The sequence below is a fragment of the Patella vulgata genome, chromosome 3 (assembly GCF_932274485.2).
Source record: "Patella vulgata chromosome 3, xgPatVulg1.2, whole genome shotgun sequence".
In the NCBI taxonomy this organism is placed as follows: domain Eukaryota; kingdom Metazoa; phylum Mollusca; class Gastropoda; family Patellidae; genus Patella; species Patella vulgata.
In genome coordinates, this window is record NC_065881.2 from 66,438,508 (window position 1) to 66,455,970 (window position 17,463).

The window sequence follows — 17,463 nt, forward strand, 5'->3', positions numbered from 1 at the left end:
ACATTATCAATCACTTAGCGATTGGTACTCATTGATAAGTGATAAACAATCAGTAATAGGTCACAAATCAATCATAAGTAATCAATAATCGATTGTTATTCAATGATCAATGATGATTTAATTCACTCATTGATTGTTCGGGTATCAGTATATATTACGTGTGATAGCATAATGTTTTATTTCGAATCTTGTCTTCGGTCTCCTGCTTGTGTAATACATTTATCTTTGAACATGCGGAGATGCATGGAAGAAAGTGAAATGAAGTCGTCGCCTACTTTAATGGGTAAATCATACTGCCTAGTCCCAAATCGATTAACAAAAGATAATAGACTAGTGCATGTTGTAGAAGAAGAAATACAGGATATAGATGTTGATCGTATTAAATTAGCCGTAGAAAGATTATCAGACAGTGGAGAATTGATAGCTGATTGTAGCAGACCATACACACTTCCTGTTATATGTGGTAAACATAAAGATCTCAAATCAATACACCTCAAACTAATTGACCAAGTTATCTTGACGTCTCTCTCAATAAACCTTTATCTTCAGGAAATGGTTGAAGAATAGTAAAGATGTTGTTGTTTCCGAAGTGACAAAAACACTTCATTTCGAAAACTTTACAATATGTGTATCCAATATTCATTTACTTTATTTTACAGCTTACAGATCTATTCGGCGGAGAGTATAACCAATTTCATACTAGCTTCACAATCATCGACTGTAGATATCCATATGAATATAACGGAGGACACATTCAAGGCGCAGTTAATATTTATACCAAACAGTCTATTGATGTATTATTACAACGATCAGAAAAAGGCAGACCTCAGATTCTTATCTTCCATTGTGAATTTTCATCCCAGAGGGCCCCTACATTGTAAGTATATATTATAAACCCAATGTTCTATTCAAAATCATTGGAATTTCTATATAATTCTTTCAATTTGAAATATCTCAACAAAGCTAGGCCTTGCATTGATAAACCTGCTAAATAGTGAAATAAACTGTTTCTTTCAGATTACGCTACATGAGATCACAAGATCGTGTGTTAAACTCTCAAAACTATCCAAGACTATACTACCCAGAAGTCTATATTCTACATGGAGGCTACGAACATAATCAGGTAATTTTTAACAATTCAATTATCTGCTTAAATTGACGTAACTCAAATTAAGGAGAAGTTTCAATTTAGATAAATACTAATTCCTTCAATATTTGTCATCTCGATGTCATTCTATGGTGTAAGATATTTAGCGATCTGAGAGAGTATATGTCTACCTACATTTAAAGCAAATGCTAAACGGCTCTGAAAACAGAAATACGCTGCTTACAATCTTCACAATTATATATTGTAGGATTTGTGCCATCCACCTAGTTATGTTCCGATGCTACATGAAGATTACAGATCAGAATTACATCATATTCGCACCGTAACCAAATCACAGACGGAACGAGAGAAAACTAGAGGAAAAAGTAAAACAATGTCACGTGTTGTTAGGTTTTAAACTGTTATTGTTATTTATATAAATTTGTTATGTTTGAAATTGATTTTACTGTATATATTGTTGTTCTGTTATAATTTATTTTGTAAATATGAATCAAACAAAACTCTTCAAAAGTAATAAATCAGGTGAAATGTATTCTGTGTTTTCCATTTATTCGTGAACGCTGGATTGCTTCAGCATTAAGGAATCCGTATTGTACAATGAAATCCACTGGAATGTATGAAAGTATTTGTTCTGGATCAATTATTTTGCTTTTCTATTAATTCACAACTTTCTTGCAAAGTACCTCCAGACTAGTTTGTCTTACAAAAGTTCACTTTTCGTAATCCCGCATGCTAATGGCATCGAATATATTTAGAAAAATCGAAATTGTAGAGCGATTAACGGGTATCTATTCAGATACTCCCTGTGATTTTGAAAATAATTTCAAAATCTCTCATCTGTTCAGATATTAAAAGAATTGAACGGACCGGTAGATGACACGATAAACAATATACAAGCCAGATACCAAGACCTCTCCGAGTTCAATTTGTTGGCTAATCAAAGAAAAATTCGTTGGTCAAAAATGCGCGCATTGTTTCTGCCAATATACGTGGAAATTGTTATGAAAAAATATTTTCTTACCTGCAAGACGCAAGCAGAATGTCAACTGTAAGGATACTCATACTTAAATGAGTTGTATCATTAAAAGCGCAGACGTGATAGAAAGACAATAGGACAAACAATGACATAACGTCATGTCCAATATTTGTTGATATCATTATTTCCACAAATTACTCATTTTTTTTTTTACTATAGATACAATATCCTAATGTAATTATATTTTGGGGACAGCTACGATATATTAAATAATGCATTGGGTTATTAAAACAGCTGGTAGAAAGTTATTATAGAAGACACTCTAAAAGTGGACGCAGGAGAACCACGCCATGCACAAACAAACCCCTGAAGACAAAACCGCGACAAGACGCATAATATACATAGTCATTCAAGCAAATGAACCCAGTGCTAATCGCAGGCGTCCACTTTGCTGATTGGATAATATTAGATTGATTTTAGTGCTTAGCCAATCAAAACCGAAGTATCTACTAAAATTTGGATTTTATCTTTAGTTAAGATTTCGTGAAACAGGGCCCAGGCCTGTAATGATACAGATTCCCTTCGAAATGAAAGCAGACTTACACTATATAAGGGTGACAAACATCGAAAAACGGGGGAATATTTGCCAAACGTGTCCATCATTACTTTATCATAAGTAAAATATATTTATAGCAGAACGTCCGTGTTATACTAATTATCTCAATTGCCGTAGGCCTACTCTAGACTTCCGGTCGAAGGTACATCAAAATGTTTATGGTAAATACTAACCATATCAAATAATTAAACGCACCACGTGCAGAGCGAACAAGTGGAAAATGGCAAAATGTCTGCTAGGTAAATTAAGTATAGCCTGTCACATGAGAGGAAACTCTTTAAAGGATCTACAGGGCTAAGACTAGTAATTATATTCCCTTATTTCATGATGGACGAATGTAGTGCGAGTTATAAATAGACATTTTTTCCCTTGATTGTTTTCTCCCCTCTTCTTGTATTTTTTGGTTGACTTTTTGGTCTAGAATTGCAGAAAAGGGCTCAAATTTGCAATTTCATAGCAGTTTTGGGTACATCAAAATGTTTATGGTAAGTACTAACCATACCAAATAATTAAACGCACCACGTGTAGAACGAACAAGTGGAAAATGGCAAAATGTCTGCTAGGAAAATAAAGAATAGCCTGTCACATGCAGTGGCGGAGCGAGCCGCCGGTCGTTGGAGGGGCAAAAAAGCTGATGAAAAGTCCAACGTTAAGTGGGCAAAGGCGCGAGCTTCAACTAGGGGTATGGGGTGGAGGGTCTCCTCCAGAAATTTTTGAAAAACAGACTGTCGGAAATGCAGTCTGGTAGTATTTCAGGCATTGAGCGCATTTTGAAAAAAAAAAACAGCCGGAAATGCAGTCGTACAGTATTCAGGCATCGATTGTCGGGATAAATAGAGTTGATCAGATACCGCCTGTCGCCTGCAGGTCTAGTTTATCCGACCAGAGAGGAAAGTGTCAGACTTGCGAACAGACTTGCGAACCTCAACGAAGCCCCCGAAAATTTGAAAAGTATTTCAGGCACTGATCGTCGAGATAGATAGAGCTTACCAGATAGCGCCTGTCGCCAAATCACTAGTTTATCATACTAGAGATAAGTGTCAATCGAAAGGAGTGCGTGAATCATAGTGAATGAATATTTATCAGCTTTTTAACTAAACTAAATCTTACATAATACACCTTTAATAATATGATCACGACTAAAACGTGATTTTTCGTACAATCCGATACAACATGAAAGATCATTTCCAATATAAATTCTGTCACATGCAATCTTTATAAGCAGTCTTCACTAGCTGTTTGAAATGAAATCAAGAAATACCTGATAAGTGATCAAAGTAAACGTATTTACAAAAACTAAAAAAATAGATCTCTTCATTATTCGTTAAGACAGTTCATATGCACATTATCAATCACTTAGCGATTGGTGCTCATTGATAAGTGATAAACAATCAGTAATAGGTCACAAATCAATCATAAGTAATCAATAATCGATTGTTATTCAATGATCAATGATTTTTTAATTCACTCATTGATTCATTGATTATACGGGTATCAGTATATATTAGGTGTGATAGCATATGTTTTATTTCGTATCTTGTCTTTAGGTCTCCTGCTTGTGAAATACCTGATAAGTGATCAAAGTAAACGTATTTACAAAAACTAAACAAATAAATATCTTCATTATTCGTTAAGACAGTTCATATGCACATTATCAATCACTTAGCGATTGATGCTCATTGACAAGTGGTAAACAATCAGCAATAGGTCGCAAATCAATCATAAGTAATCAATAATCGATTGTTATTCAATGATCAATGATGATTTAATTCACTCATTGATTGTACGGGCATCAGTATATATTAGGTGTAATACAGTTTTCTCGTTAAAACATGGATGTTGAAGTAAGAATATTTATTGTTTTGTTATAAGTATATTAATTTGGTTTTAATTACACTGACTTTGTAAGTGTGTTTACTTTCGTTAACGACAAAATCATGTTTTCCTTCTATTTCAGTTTAAGCTTCGAAAACCAGAAGGTCCTCGCCGTAGTTTATCTTTGAACATGCGGAGATGCATGGAAGAAAGTGAAATGAAGTCGTCGCCTACTTTAATGCGTAAATCAAACTGCCTAGTCCCAAATCGATTAACAAAAGATAATAGACTAGTGCATGTTGTAGAAGAAGAAATGCAGGATATAGATGTTGATCGTATTAAATTAGCCGTAGAAAGATTATCAGACAGTGGAGAATTGATAGCAGACCATACACTCTTCCTGCTATATGTGGTAAACATAAAGACCTCAGATTCTTATCTTCCATTGTGAATTTTCATCCCAGAGGGCCCCTACATTGTAAGTATATATTATAAACCCAATGTTCTATTCAAAATCATTGGAATTTCTATATAATTCTTTCAATTTGAAATATCTCAACAAAGCTAGGCCTTGCATTGATAAACCTGCTAAATAGTGAAATAAACTGTTTCTTTCAGATTACGCTACATGAGATCACAAGATCGTGTGTTAAACTCTCAAAACTATCCAAGACTATACTACCCAGAAGTCTATATTCTACATGGAGGCTACGAACATAATCAGGTAATTTTTAACAATTCAATTATCTGCTTAAATTGACGTAACTCAAATTAAGGAGAAGTTTCAATTTAGATAAATACTAATTCCTTCAATATTTGTCATCTCGATGTCATTCTATGGTGTAAGATATTTAGCGATCTGAGAGAGTATATGTCTACCTACATTTAAAGCAAATGCTAAACGGCTCTGAAAACGGAAATACGCTGCTTACAATCTTCACAATTATATATTGTAGGATTTGTGCCATCCACCTAGTTATGTTCCGATGCTACATGAAGATTACAGATCAGAATTACATCATATTCGCACCGTAACCAAATCACAGACGGAACGAGAGAAAACTAGAGGAAAAAGTAAAACAATGTCACGTGTTGTTAGGTTTTAAACTGTTATTGTTATTTATATAAATTTGTTATGTTTGAAATTGATTTTACTGTATATATTGTTGTTCTGTTATAATTTATTTTGTAAATATGAATCAAACAAAACTCTTCAAAAGTAATAAATCAGGTGAAATGTATTCTGTGTTTTCCATTTATTCGTGAACGCTGGATTGCTTCAGCATTAAGGAATCCGTATTGTACAATGAAATCCACTGGAATGTATGAAAGTATTTGTTCTGGATCAATTATTTTGCTTTTCTATTAATTCACAACTTTCTTGCAAAGTACCTCCAGACTAGTTTGTCTTACAAAAGTTCACTTTTCGTAATCCCGCATGCTAATGGCATCGAATATATTTAGAAAAATCGAAATTGTAGAGCGATTAACGGGTATCTATTCAGATACTCCCTGTGATTTTGAAAATAATTTCAAAATCTCTCATCTGTTAAGATATTAAAAGAATTGAACGGACCGGTAGATGACACGATAAACAATATACAAGCCAGATACCAAGACCTCTCCGAGTTCAATTTGTTGGCTAATCAAAGAAAAATTCGTTGGTCAAAAATGCGCGCATTGTTTCTGCCAATATACGTGGAAATTGTTATGAAAAAATATTTTCTTACCTGCAAGACGCAAGCAGAATGTCAACTGTAAGGATACTCATACTTAAATGAGTTGTATCATTAAAAGCGCAGACGTGATAGAAAGACAATAGGACAAACAATGACATAACGTCATGTCCAATATTTGTTGATATCATTATTTCCACAAATTACTCATTTTTTTTTTTACTATAGATACAATATCCTAATGTAATTATATTTTGGGGACAGCTACGATATATTAAATAATGCATTGGGTTATTAAAACAGCTGGTAGAAAGTTATTATAGAAGACACTCTAAAAGTGGACGCAGGAGAACCACGCCATGCACAAACAAACCCCTGAAGACAAAACCGCGACAAGACGCATAATATACATAGTCATTCAAGCAAATGAACCCAGTGCTAATCGCAGGCGTCCACTTTGCTGATTGGATAATATTAGATTGATTTTAGTGCTTAGCCAATCAAAACCGAAGTATCTACTAAAATTTGGATTTTATCTTTAGTTAAGATTTCGTGAAACAGGGCCCAGGCCTGTAATGATACAGATTCCCTTCGAAATGAAAGCAGACTTACACTATATAAGGGTGACAAACATCGAAAAACGGGGGAATATTTGCCAAACGTGTCCATCATTACTTTATCATAAGTAAAATATATTTATAGCAGAACGTCCGTGTTATACTAATTATCTCAATTGCCGTAGGCCTACTCTAGACTTCCGGTCGAAGGTACATCAAAATGTTTATGGTAAATACTAACCATATCAAATAATTAAACGCACCACGTGCAGAGCGAACAAGTGGAAAATGGCAAAATGTCTGCTAGGTAAATTAAGTATAGCCTGTCACATGAGAGGAAACTCTTTAAAGGATCTACAGGGCTAAGACTAGTAATTATATTCCCTTATTTCATGATGGACGAATGTAGTGCGAGTTATAAATAGACATTTTTCCCTTGATTGTTTTCTCCCCTCTTCTTGTATTTTTTGGTTGACTTTTTGGTCTAGAATTGCAGAAAAGGGCTCAAATTTGCAATTTCATAGCAGTTTTGGGTACATCAAAATGTTTATGGTAAGTACTAACCATACCAAATAATTAAACGCACCACGTGTAGAACGAACAAGTGGAAAATGGCAAAATGTCTGCTAGGAAAATAAAGAATAGCCTGTCACATGCAGTGGCGGAGCGAGCCGCCGGCCGTTGGAGGGGCAAAAAAGCTGATGAAAAGTCCAAGGTTAAGTGGGCAAAGGCGCGAGCTTCAACTAGGGGTATGGGGTGGAGGGTCTCCTCCAGAAATTTTTGAAAAACAGACTGTCGGAAATGCAGTCTGGTAGTATTTCAGGCATTGAGCGCATTTTGAAAAAAAAAAACAGCCGGAAATGCAGTCGTACAGTATTCAGGCATCGATTGTCGGGATAAATAGAGTTGATCAGATACCGCCTGTCGCCTGCAGGTCTAGTTTATCCGACCAGAGAGGAAAGTGTCAGACTTGCGAACAGACTTGCGAACCTCAACGAAGCCCCCGAAAATTTGAAAAGTATTTCAGGCACTGATCGTCGAGATAGATAGAGCTTACCAGATAGCGCCTGTCGCCAAATCACTAGTTTATCATACTAGAGATAAGTGTCAATCGAAAGGAGTGCGTGAATCATAGTGAATGAATATTTATCAGCTTTTTAACTAAACTAAATCTTACATAATACACCTTTAATAATATGATCACGACTAAAACGTGATTTTTCGTACAATCCGATACAACATGAAAGATCATTTCCAATATAAATTCTGTCACATGCAATCTTTATAAGCAGTCTTCACTAGCTGTTTGAAATGAAATCAAGAAATACCTGATAAGTGATCAAAGTAAACGTATTTACAAAAACTAAAAAAATAGATCTCTTCATTATTCGTTAAGACAGTTCATATGCACATTATCAATCACTTAGCGATTGGTGCTCATTGATAAGTGATAAACAATCAGTAATAGGTCACAAATCAATCATAAGTAATCAATAATCGATTGTTATTCAATGATCAATGATTTTTTAATTCACTCATTGATTCATTGATTATACGGGTATCAGTATATATTAGGTGTGATAGCATATGTTTTATTTCGTATCTTGTCTTTAGGTCTCCTGCTTGTGAAATACCTGATAAGTGATCAAAGTAAACGTATTTACAAAAACTAAACAAATAAATATCTTCATTATTCGTTAAGACAGTTCATATGCACATTATCAATCACTTAGCGATTGATGCTCATTGACAAGTGGTAAACAATCAGCAATAGGTCGCAAATCAATCATAAGTAATCAATAATCGATTGTTATTCAATGATCAATGATGATTTAATTCACTCATTGATTGTACGGGCATCAGTATATATTAGGTGTAATACAGTTTTCTCGTTAAAACATGGATGTTGAAGTAAGAATATTTATTGTTTTGTTATAAGTATATTAATTTGGTTTTAATTACACTGACTTTGTAAGTGTGTTTACTTTCGTTAACGACAAAATCATGTTTTCCTTCTATTTCAGTTTAAGCTTCGAAAACCAGAAGGTCCTCGCCGTAGTTTATCTTTGAACATGCGGAGATGCATGGAAGAAAGTGAAATGAAGTCGTCGCCTACTTTAATGCGTAAATCAAACTGCCTAGTCCCAAATCGATTAACAAAAGATAATAGACTAGTGCATGTTGTAGAAGAAGAAATGCAGGATATAGATGTTGATCGTATTAAATTAGCCGTAGAAAGATTATCAGACAGTGGAGAATTGATAGCAGACCATACACTCTTCCTGCTATATGTGGTAAACATAAAGATCTCAAATCAATCACACCTCAAACAGTAAGTGATTAAAACTAATTGACCAAGTTATCCTGACGTCTGTCTCAATAAACCTTTATCTTCAGGAAATGGTTGAAGAATAGTAAAGATGTTGTTGTTTCCGAAGTGACAAAAACACTTCATTTCGTAAACTTTACAATATGTGTATCCAATTTTCATTTACTTTATTTTACAGCTTACAGATCTATTCGGCGGAGAGTATAACCAATTTCATAATAGCTTCACAATCATCGACTATAGATATCCATATGAATATAACGGAGGACACATTCAAGGCGCAGTTAATATTTATACCAAACAGTCTATTGATGTATTATTACAACGATCAGAAACAGGCAGACCCCAGATTGTTATCTTCCATTGTGAATTTTCATCCCAGAGGGCCCCTACATTGTAAGTATATATTATAAACCCAATGTTCTATTCAAAATCATTGGAATTTCTATATAATTCTTTCAATTTGAATTATCTCAACAAAGCTAGGCCTTGCATTGATAAACCTGCTAAATTGTGAAATAAACTGTTTCTTTCAGATTACGCTACATGAGATCACAAGATCGTGTGTTAAACTCTCAAAACTATCCAAGATTATACTACCCAGAAGTCTATATTCTACACGGAGGCTACAAAGCCTTCTACGAACATAATCAGTTACATTTTTAACAATTCAATTATCTGCTTAAATTGACGTAACTCAAATTAAGGAGAAGTTTCAATTTAGATAAATCCTAATTCCTTCAATATTTATCATCTCGATGTCATTCTATGGTGTAAGATATTTAGCGATCTGAGTGAGTAAACGGAAATACGCTGCTTAATAATAACAATGAGCTTTTTTCAAGTTCATTTTTTTTACAATCTTCACAATTATGTATTTTAGGATTTGTGCCATCCACCTAGTTATGTTCCGATGCTACATGAAGATTACAGATCAGAATTACATCATATTCGCACCGTAACCAAATCACAGACGGAACGAGAGAAAACAAGAGGAAAAAGTAAAACAATGTCACGTGTTGTTAGGTTTTAAACTGTTATTGTTATTTATATAAATTTGTTATGTTTGAAATTGATTTTACTGTATATATTGTTGTTCTGTTATAATTTATTTTGTAAATATGAATCAAACAAAACTCTTTAATAGTAATAAATCAGGTGAAATGTATTCTGTGTTTTCCATTTATTCGTGAACGCTGGATTGCTTCAGCATTAAGGAATCCGTATTATACAATGAAATCCACTGGAATATGAAAGTATTTGTTCTGGATCAATTATTTTGCGTTTCTATTAATTCACAACTTTCTTGCAAAGTGAAAACAAATACCCCCAGAGTAGTTTGTCTTACAAAAGTTCACTTTTTGTAATCCCGCATGCTAATGGCATCGAATATATTTAGAAAAGTCGAAATTGTAGAGCGATAATTTCAAAATCTCTCATCTGTTAAGATATTAAAAGAATTGAACGGGTGGCAAGCTACACAATATACAAGCCAAATACCAAGACCTCTCCGAGTTCAGTTTGTTGGCTAATCAAAGAAAAATTCATTGGTCAAAAATTCGGCCATTATTTCTGCCAATATACGTGAAAATTGTAATGAAGAAATATTTTCTTACCTGCCAACGCAAGCATAACGTCAACTGTACGGAAACTAATACTCAAATGAGATGTATCATTAAAAGCGCGGACGTGATAGAAAGACAATAGGACAAACAATGACATAACGTCATGTTCAATATTTGTTGATATCATTATTTCTACAAATTACTCTATTTTTTACTATAGATACAATATCCTAATGTAATTATATTTTGGGGACAGCTACGATATATTAAATAATGCATTGGGTTATTAAAACAGCTGGTAGAAAGTTATTATAGAAGACACTCTAAAAGTGGACGCAGGAGAACCACGCCATGCACAAACAAACCCCTGAAGACAAAACTGCGACAAGACGCATAATATACATAGTCATTCAAGCAAATGAACCCAGTGCTAATCGCAGGCGTCCACTTTGTTGTACAGTCCCTGGCCTGTAATGATACAGATTCCCTTCGAAATGAAAGCAGACTTACACTATATAAGGGTGACAAACATCGAAAAACGGGGGAATATTTGCCAAACGTGTCCATCATTACTTTATCATAAGTAAAATATATTTATAGCAGAACGTCCGTGTTATACTAATTATCTCAATTGCAGTAGGCCTACTCTAGACTTCCGGTCGAAGGTACATCAAAATGTTTATGGTAAATACTAACCATATTAAATAATTAAACGCACCACGTGCAGAGCGAACAAGTGGAAAATGGCAAAATGTCTGCTAGGTAAATTAAGTATGGCCTGTCACATGGGAGGAAACTCTTTAAAGGATCTACAGGGCTAAGACTAGTAATTATATTCCCTTATTTCATGATGGACGAATGTAGTGCGAGTTATAAATAGACATTTTTTCCCTTGATTGTTTTCTCCCCTCTTCTTGTATTTTTTGGTTGACTTTTTGGTCTAGAATTGCAGAAAAGGGCTCAAATTTGCAATTTCATAGCAGTTTTGGGTACATCAAAATGTTTATGGTAAATACTAACCATATCAAATAATTAAACGCACCACGTGTAGAACGAACAAGTGGAAAATGGCAAAATGTCTGCTAGGAAAATTAAGAATAGCCTGTCACATGCAGTGGCGGCGCGAGCCGCCGGTCGTTGGAGGGGCAAAAAAGCTGATGAAAAGTCCGAGGTCAAGTGGGCAAAGGCGCGAGCTTCAACTAAGGGTATGGGGTGGAGGGTCTCCTCCAGAAATTTTTGAAAAACAGACTGTCGGAAATGCAGTCTGGCAGTATGTCAGGCATTGAGCGCATTTCAACAAAATAATCCGACCAGAGAGGAGAGTGTCAGACTTGCGAACAGACTTTCGAACCTCAACGAAGCCCCCGAAAATTTGAAAAGTAGACCTGGCAGTATTTCAGGCACTGAGCGTCGAGATAAATAGAGCTTACCAGATAGCGCCTGTCGCCAAATCACTAGTTTATCATACCAGAGATAAGTGTCAATCGAAAGGAGTGCGTGAATCATAGTGAATGAATATTTATCAGCTTTTTAACTAAACTAAATCTTACATAATACATCTTTAATAATATGATCATGACTAAAACGTGATTTTTCGTACAATCCGATACAACATGAAAGATCATTTCGAATATAAATTCTGGCACATGCAATCTTTATAAGCAGTCTTAACTGGCTGTTTGAAATGAAATCAAGAAATACCTAAGTGATCAAAGTAAACGTATTTACAAAAATTAAAAAAATAGATCTCTTCATTATTCGTTAAGACAGCTCATATGCACATTATCAATCACTTAGCGATTGGTGCTCATTGATAAGTGATAAACAATCAGTAATAGGTCACAAATCAATCATAAGTAATCAATAATCGATTGTTATTCAATGATCAATGATGATTTAATTCACTCATTGATTGTTCGGGTATCAGTATATATTAGGTGTGATAGCATAATGTTTTATTTCGTATCTTGTCTTCAGTCTCCTGCTTGTGTAATACATTTTTCTCGTTAAAACATGGATGTTGAAGTAAGAATATTTATTGTTTTGTTATAAGTATATTAATTTGGTTTTAATTACACTGACTTTGTAAGTGTGTTTATTTTCGTTAACGACACAATCATGTTTTCCTTCTATTTCAGTTTAAGCTTCGAAAACCAGAAGTTCCTCGCCGTAGTTTATCTTTGAACATGCGGAGATGCATGGAAGAAAGTGAAATGAAGTCGTCGCCTACTTTATTGCGTAAATCAAACTGCCTAGTCCCAAATCGATTAACAAAAGATAATAGACTAGTGCATGTTGTAGAAGAAGAAATGCAGGATATAGATGTTGATCGTATTAAATTAGCCGTAGAAAGATTATCAGACAGTGGAGAATTGATAGCAGACCATACACTCTTCCTGCTATATGTGGTAAACATAAAGATCTCAAATCAATCACACCTCAAACAGTAAGTGATTAAAACTAATTGACCAAGTTATCTTGACGTCTGTCTCAATAAACCTTTATCTTCAGGAAATGGTTGAAGAATAGTAAAGATGTTGTTGTTTCCGAAGTGACAAAAACACTTCATTTCGTAAACTTTACAATATGTGTATCCAATATTCATTTACTTTATTTTACAGCTTACAGATCTATTCGGCGGAGAGTATAACCAATTTCATAATAGCTTCACAATCATCGACTGTAGATATCCATATGAATATAACGGAGGACACATTCAAGGCGCAGTTAATATTTATACCAAACAGTCTATTGATGTATTATTACAACGATCAGAAACAGGCAGACCCCATATTCTTATCTTCCATTGTGAATTTTCATCCCAGAGGGCCCCTACATTGTAAGTAGATTATAAACCCAATGTTCTGTTCGAAATCATTGGAATTTCTATATAAAACACAGAATAATTCTTTCAATTTGAAATATCTCAACAAAGCTAGGCCTTGCATTGATAAACCTGCTAAATTGTGAAATAAACTGTTTCTTTCAGATTACGCTACATGAGATCACAAGATCGTGTGTTAAACTCTCAAAACTATCCAAGATTATACTACCCAGAAGTCTATATTCTACATGGAGGCTACAAAGCCTTCTACGAACATAATCAGGTACATTTTTAACAATTCAATTATCTGCTTAAATTGACGTAACTCAAATTAAGGAGAATTTTCAATTTAGATAAATACTAATTCCTTCAATATTTATCATCTCGATGTCATTCTATGGTGTAAGATATTTAGCGATCTGAGAGAGTATATGTCTACCTACATTTAAAGCAAATGCTAAACGGCTCTGAAAACGGAAATACGCTGCTTAATAATATCAATGAGCTTTTTTCAAGTTCCTTTTTTTTTACAATCTTCACAATTATATATTTTAGGATTTGTGCCATCCACCTAGTTATGTTCCGATGCTACATGAAGATTACAAATCAGAATTACATCATATTCGCACCGTAACCAAATCACAGACGGAACGAGAGAAAACTAGAGGAAAAAGTAAAACAATGTCACGTGTTGTTCGGTTTTAAACTGTTATTGTTATTTATATAAATTTGTTATGTTTGAAATTGATTTTACTGTATATATTGTTGTTCTGTTGTAATTTATTTTGTAAATACGAATCAAACAAAACTCTTGAATAGTAATAGATCAGGTGACATGTATTCTGTGTTTTCCATTAACAGGTATCTATTCAGATACGCCCTGTGATTTGGAAAATAATTTCAAAATCTCTCACCTGTTAAGATATTAAAAGAATTGAACGGACCGGTGGGTGGCAAGCTACACAATATACAAGCCAAATACCAAGACCTCTCCGAGTTCAGTTTGTTGGCTAATCAAAGAAAAATTCATTGGTCAAAAATGCGCGCATTGTTTCTGCCAATATACGTGAAAATTGTTATGAAGAAATATTATCTTACCTGCCAACGCAAGCATAATGTCAACTGTACGGAAACTAATACTCAAATGAGATGTATCATTAAAAGCGCGGACGTGATAGAAAGACAATAGGACAGACAATGACATAACGTCATGTTCAATATAATTTGATATGATTATTTCCACAAATTACTCTTTTTTTTTCTATAGATACAATATCCTAATGTAATTATATTTTGGGGACAGCTACGATATATTAAATAATGCATTGGGTTATTAAAACAGCTGGTAGAAAGTTATTATAGAAGACACTCTAAAAGTGGACGCAGGAGAACCACTAGGCCGTATTCTCGGGATGAAAATCTTGTCACCTTCGCTCCCGCTAAACCGGTATACAAATCGGACTATCAATAATCGTGCAATCAATATGTCAACAAAGTTCTCCAATAAAATCTGCCAATTTAATAGTTCAAGCTCGAAATAGGCTATAAATCGATGACTTATTTCTTTATAGTGCGGAGCCATATTTGCGTAGATGTGAGTTGGATCCTGCGCATCTATTTAAAATTTGGCCAATCAGCGGTCTCGCTTGCGGGGTTGCGGTAAAAAATTCTGGGGTCAAGTGCCAGGTTAGAGCATATGTAAACAAAGCCATGCGAACGATTTACCTTGCAAATCGCTCGCGGTTGGGACGAACAGAGATCAAATGAACCCCAAAAACGTCCCATCCGTGTAGAGAAGTGGTGTATGAGAGCCACAAAAGGTATTTTGATCACACTGACATAAAATGTGGCAGTCAGTCAGGTTTTTTCGACACTGATTAAGGATATTGGACCGGTCTATTTCACTAGAAAAATGCCTTAATATCAAGGGAGATTACAGAGAATGCAACAAGGTCACTGCTTCTATAAGTGTAATTCTAATAAAATCATTCATTTTACATAACAAAATACTTAAAACCTGTCTAGCCTGCTGTCTTGATAATGATCATGGATAGGCTAGTGTATAGCTAAGATTAAGAATGAAAAAACATATTTTGAAATAAAGGTTGAAAACTTAGAAAGTTGCAGAAATATTAAGAAGAAATGCTAAAATAATTTGAACTAGCTCAGAATTTTGCATCTACAATGTATAAGCTTACAATAGATATATGAATTCAAAATGGGTTTTGTCTGCAATTGCGAATGAACCAGATGCCCCCCCCCCCCCATCAATATGGGGCTCACCTACGACATAGTTTACATGTAATCATCGATAAAAGTGCCAAACACACTTTCAATGTTGGAATCTTGCTTCTGATTAATAAATATTCTGATTTTTTTAAACAATTATAACAGATACTGTACATGTAGTCGATCAAATCCAAAACTAATTACCTTTGATTTGAAAAACATTTTTGATCACCTAAGATAAATAAAATACAATTTAATGGAGGATTTACACTAAGAGTAAGACACTAACTCATTTAGAAGTTAGAATAAGGCTACCGGTATTTGTTTCACTGGACTTATCAAAACAGCAAAAGTGTTATTGGTGCTTTAAATAAAATAATAAAAATGCTGTTTTTATTTCGCACTGGACTAAATTGTCCCTCTTTTGTATGGCCCCCGCTCGAACATACTTGGATTTTTTCTTGCAAATTATACAGCTCTCTGATAAAACTGACTTCTTTAACTCTGATGAAGTAGTAACAAGTACTGCACCATGATGTGATTCCTTTGGTGATATTAATGAAGGAGTAGGGGTGAATGAGACACACTTTTAGTTTTTAAATTTGTTGAAGTACTAGGCCTAGTAGTAGGGGTTATGGACATAAAGGCCCTAAACCAAAATGGCTCAAGTATTTGGTCATAACGGTCAAACATTTTGGTCAAAACTACATAACGGTCAAAACATTAGGGTCATAATGGCCAAAAAGAACATTTGAATTTTGATATATTATGTATCAAATGATATTTATTAATATAAATATTGCATAATGTAAATACCAATATTTCTTAATAGATAATATTTTCATATACATTTCTTTAATACATAAATTTAAAAACACTGTAGACATTTAATACTTAATACACTGTATAACTATAACATACATAATTTACAAAGACATCTATTTAATATGGAGGGTGGGTGGCGAATGGTTTAACATGTACACATGAAATCATAAGGTCTGTCATTGCGTCAAGGACTTAATTTCAATTCTCTGCTTGTACGTGACAAGGACTATGGTCACTTGTTCAACCTTGTGAGTTTTCTCCGAGTCCCCAAGTTTTACTTCCTCTGCTACAGACCCTTACATGCAAGCAAATAATTTAAATAAAAAGGAACCATGTCAACTGGACATTAATGTTCAGCTCATGTTACTTTATCAGTGGGGTGTGAAAGACTTAATTAGGGATTATCAAAAACTTTGATTAATTAGTATAATTCCCCTCTTTCTTTTGAATCACAGCATGCAATGTTCTGGGTTGACTTGGATGGTTATATTCAATTCTTTCATTCACAAATTTTTCTGGACTTATGGTCTGTAGCCTATATATAATGCACCTTTATTTATTACATTTATTTATTACTTCTACTAGTTGGAATAGAAGTGGTCATATCTTGTTGAAGGTTTGGTGAAACCGTGTTTAAAATATCATGTTATGAGTGAATTGCTATTTTTGTCGAATGATTAATATACTAATAGTAAGTTGTTAAATAATGTTTGGTAAAATATATTATGACCACATCACAGTAATACTAATAGTCTGAATGTATGTCGTGACAGTTTAGTTTCGGTTGGACTGAATGTAGACGCTGCCTTATCACTGAGTCACTCTCTTTCTTTCTCGCATCATTTAACTGTTTTGTTCTTAAAATATCTATAAAACGTTGGATGAAACCAAAACCACTGCCGATTGTATCTTCAATATAATATCCTTCGTAATAAAATATCCA

General features: G+C 34.2%; 1 protein-coding gene across 1 annotated transcript; it reads left to right on the forward strand.

The window, feature by feature from the left end:
• Nucleotides 1-231: 231 nt before the first annotated feature.
• LOC126815140 (M-phase inducer phosphatase 3-like) lies at nucleotides 232-17,114 on the forward strand. The gene is made up of 4 exons (XM_050540680.1): nucleotides 232-510; nucleotides 660-784; nucleotides 1,018-1,123; nucleotides 17,106-17,114. Exons 1-4 carry the CDS (start codon nucleotides 232-234, stop codon nucleotides 17,112-17,114), a joined length of 519 nt encoding a protein of 172 aa, XP_050396637.1.
• Nucleotides 17,115-17,463: the final 349 nt, after the last annotated feature.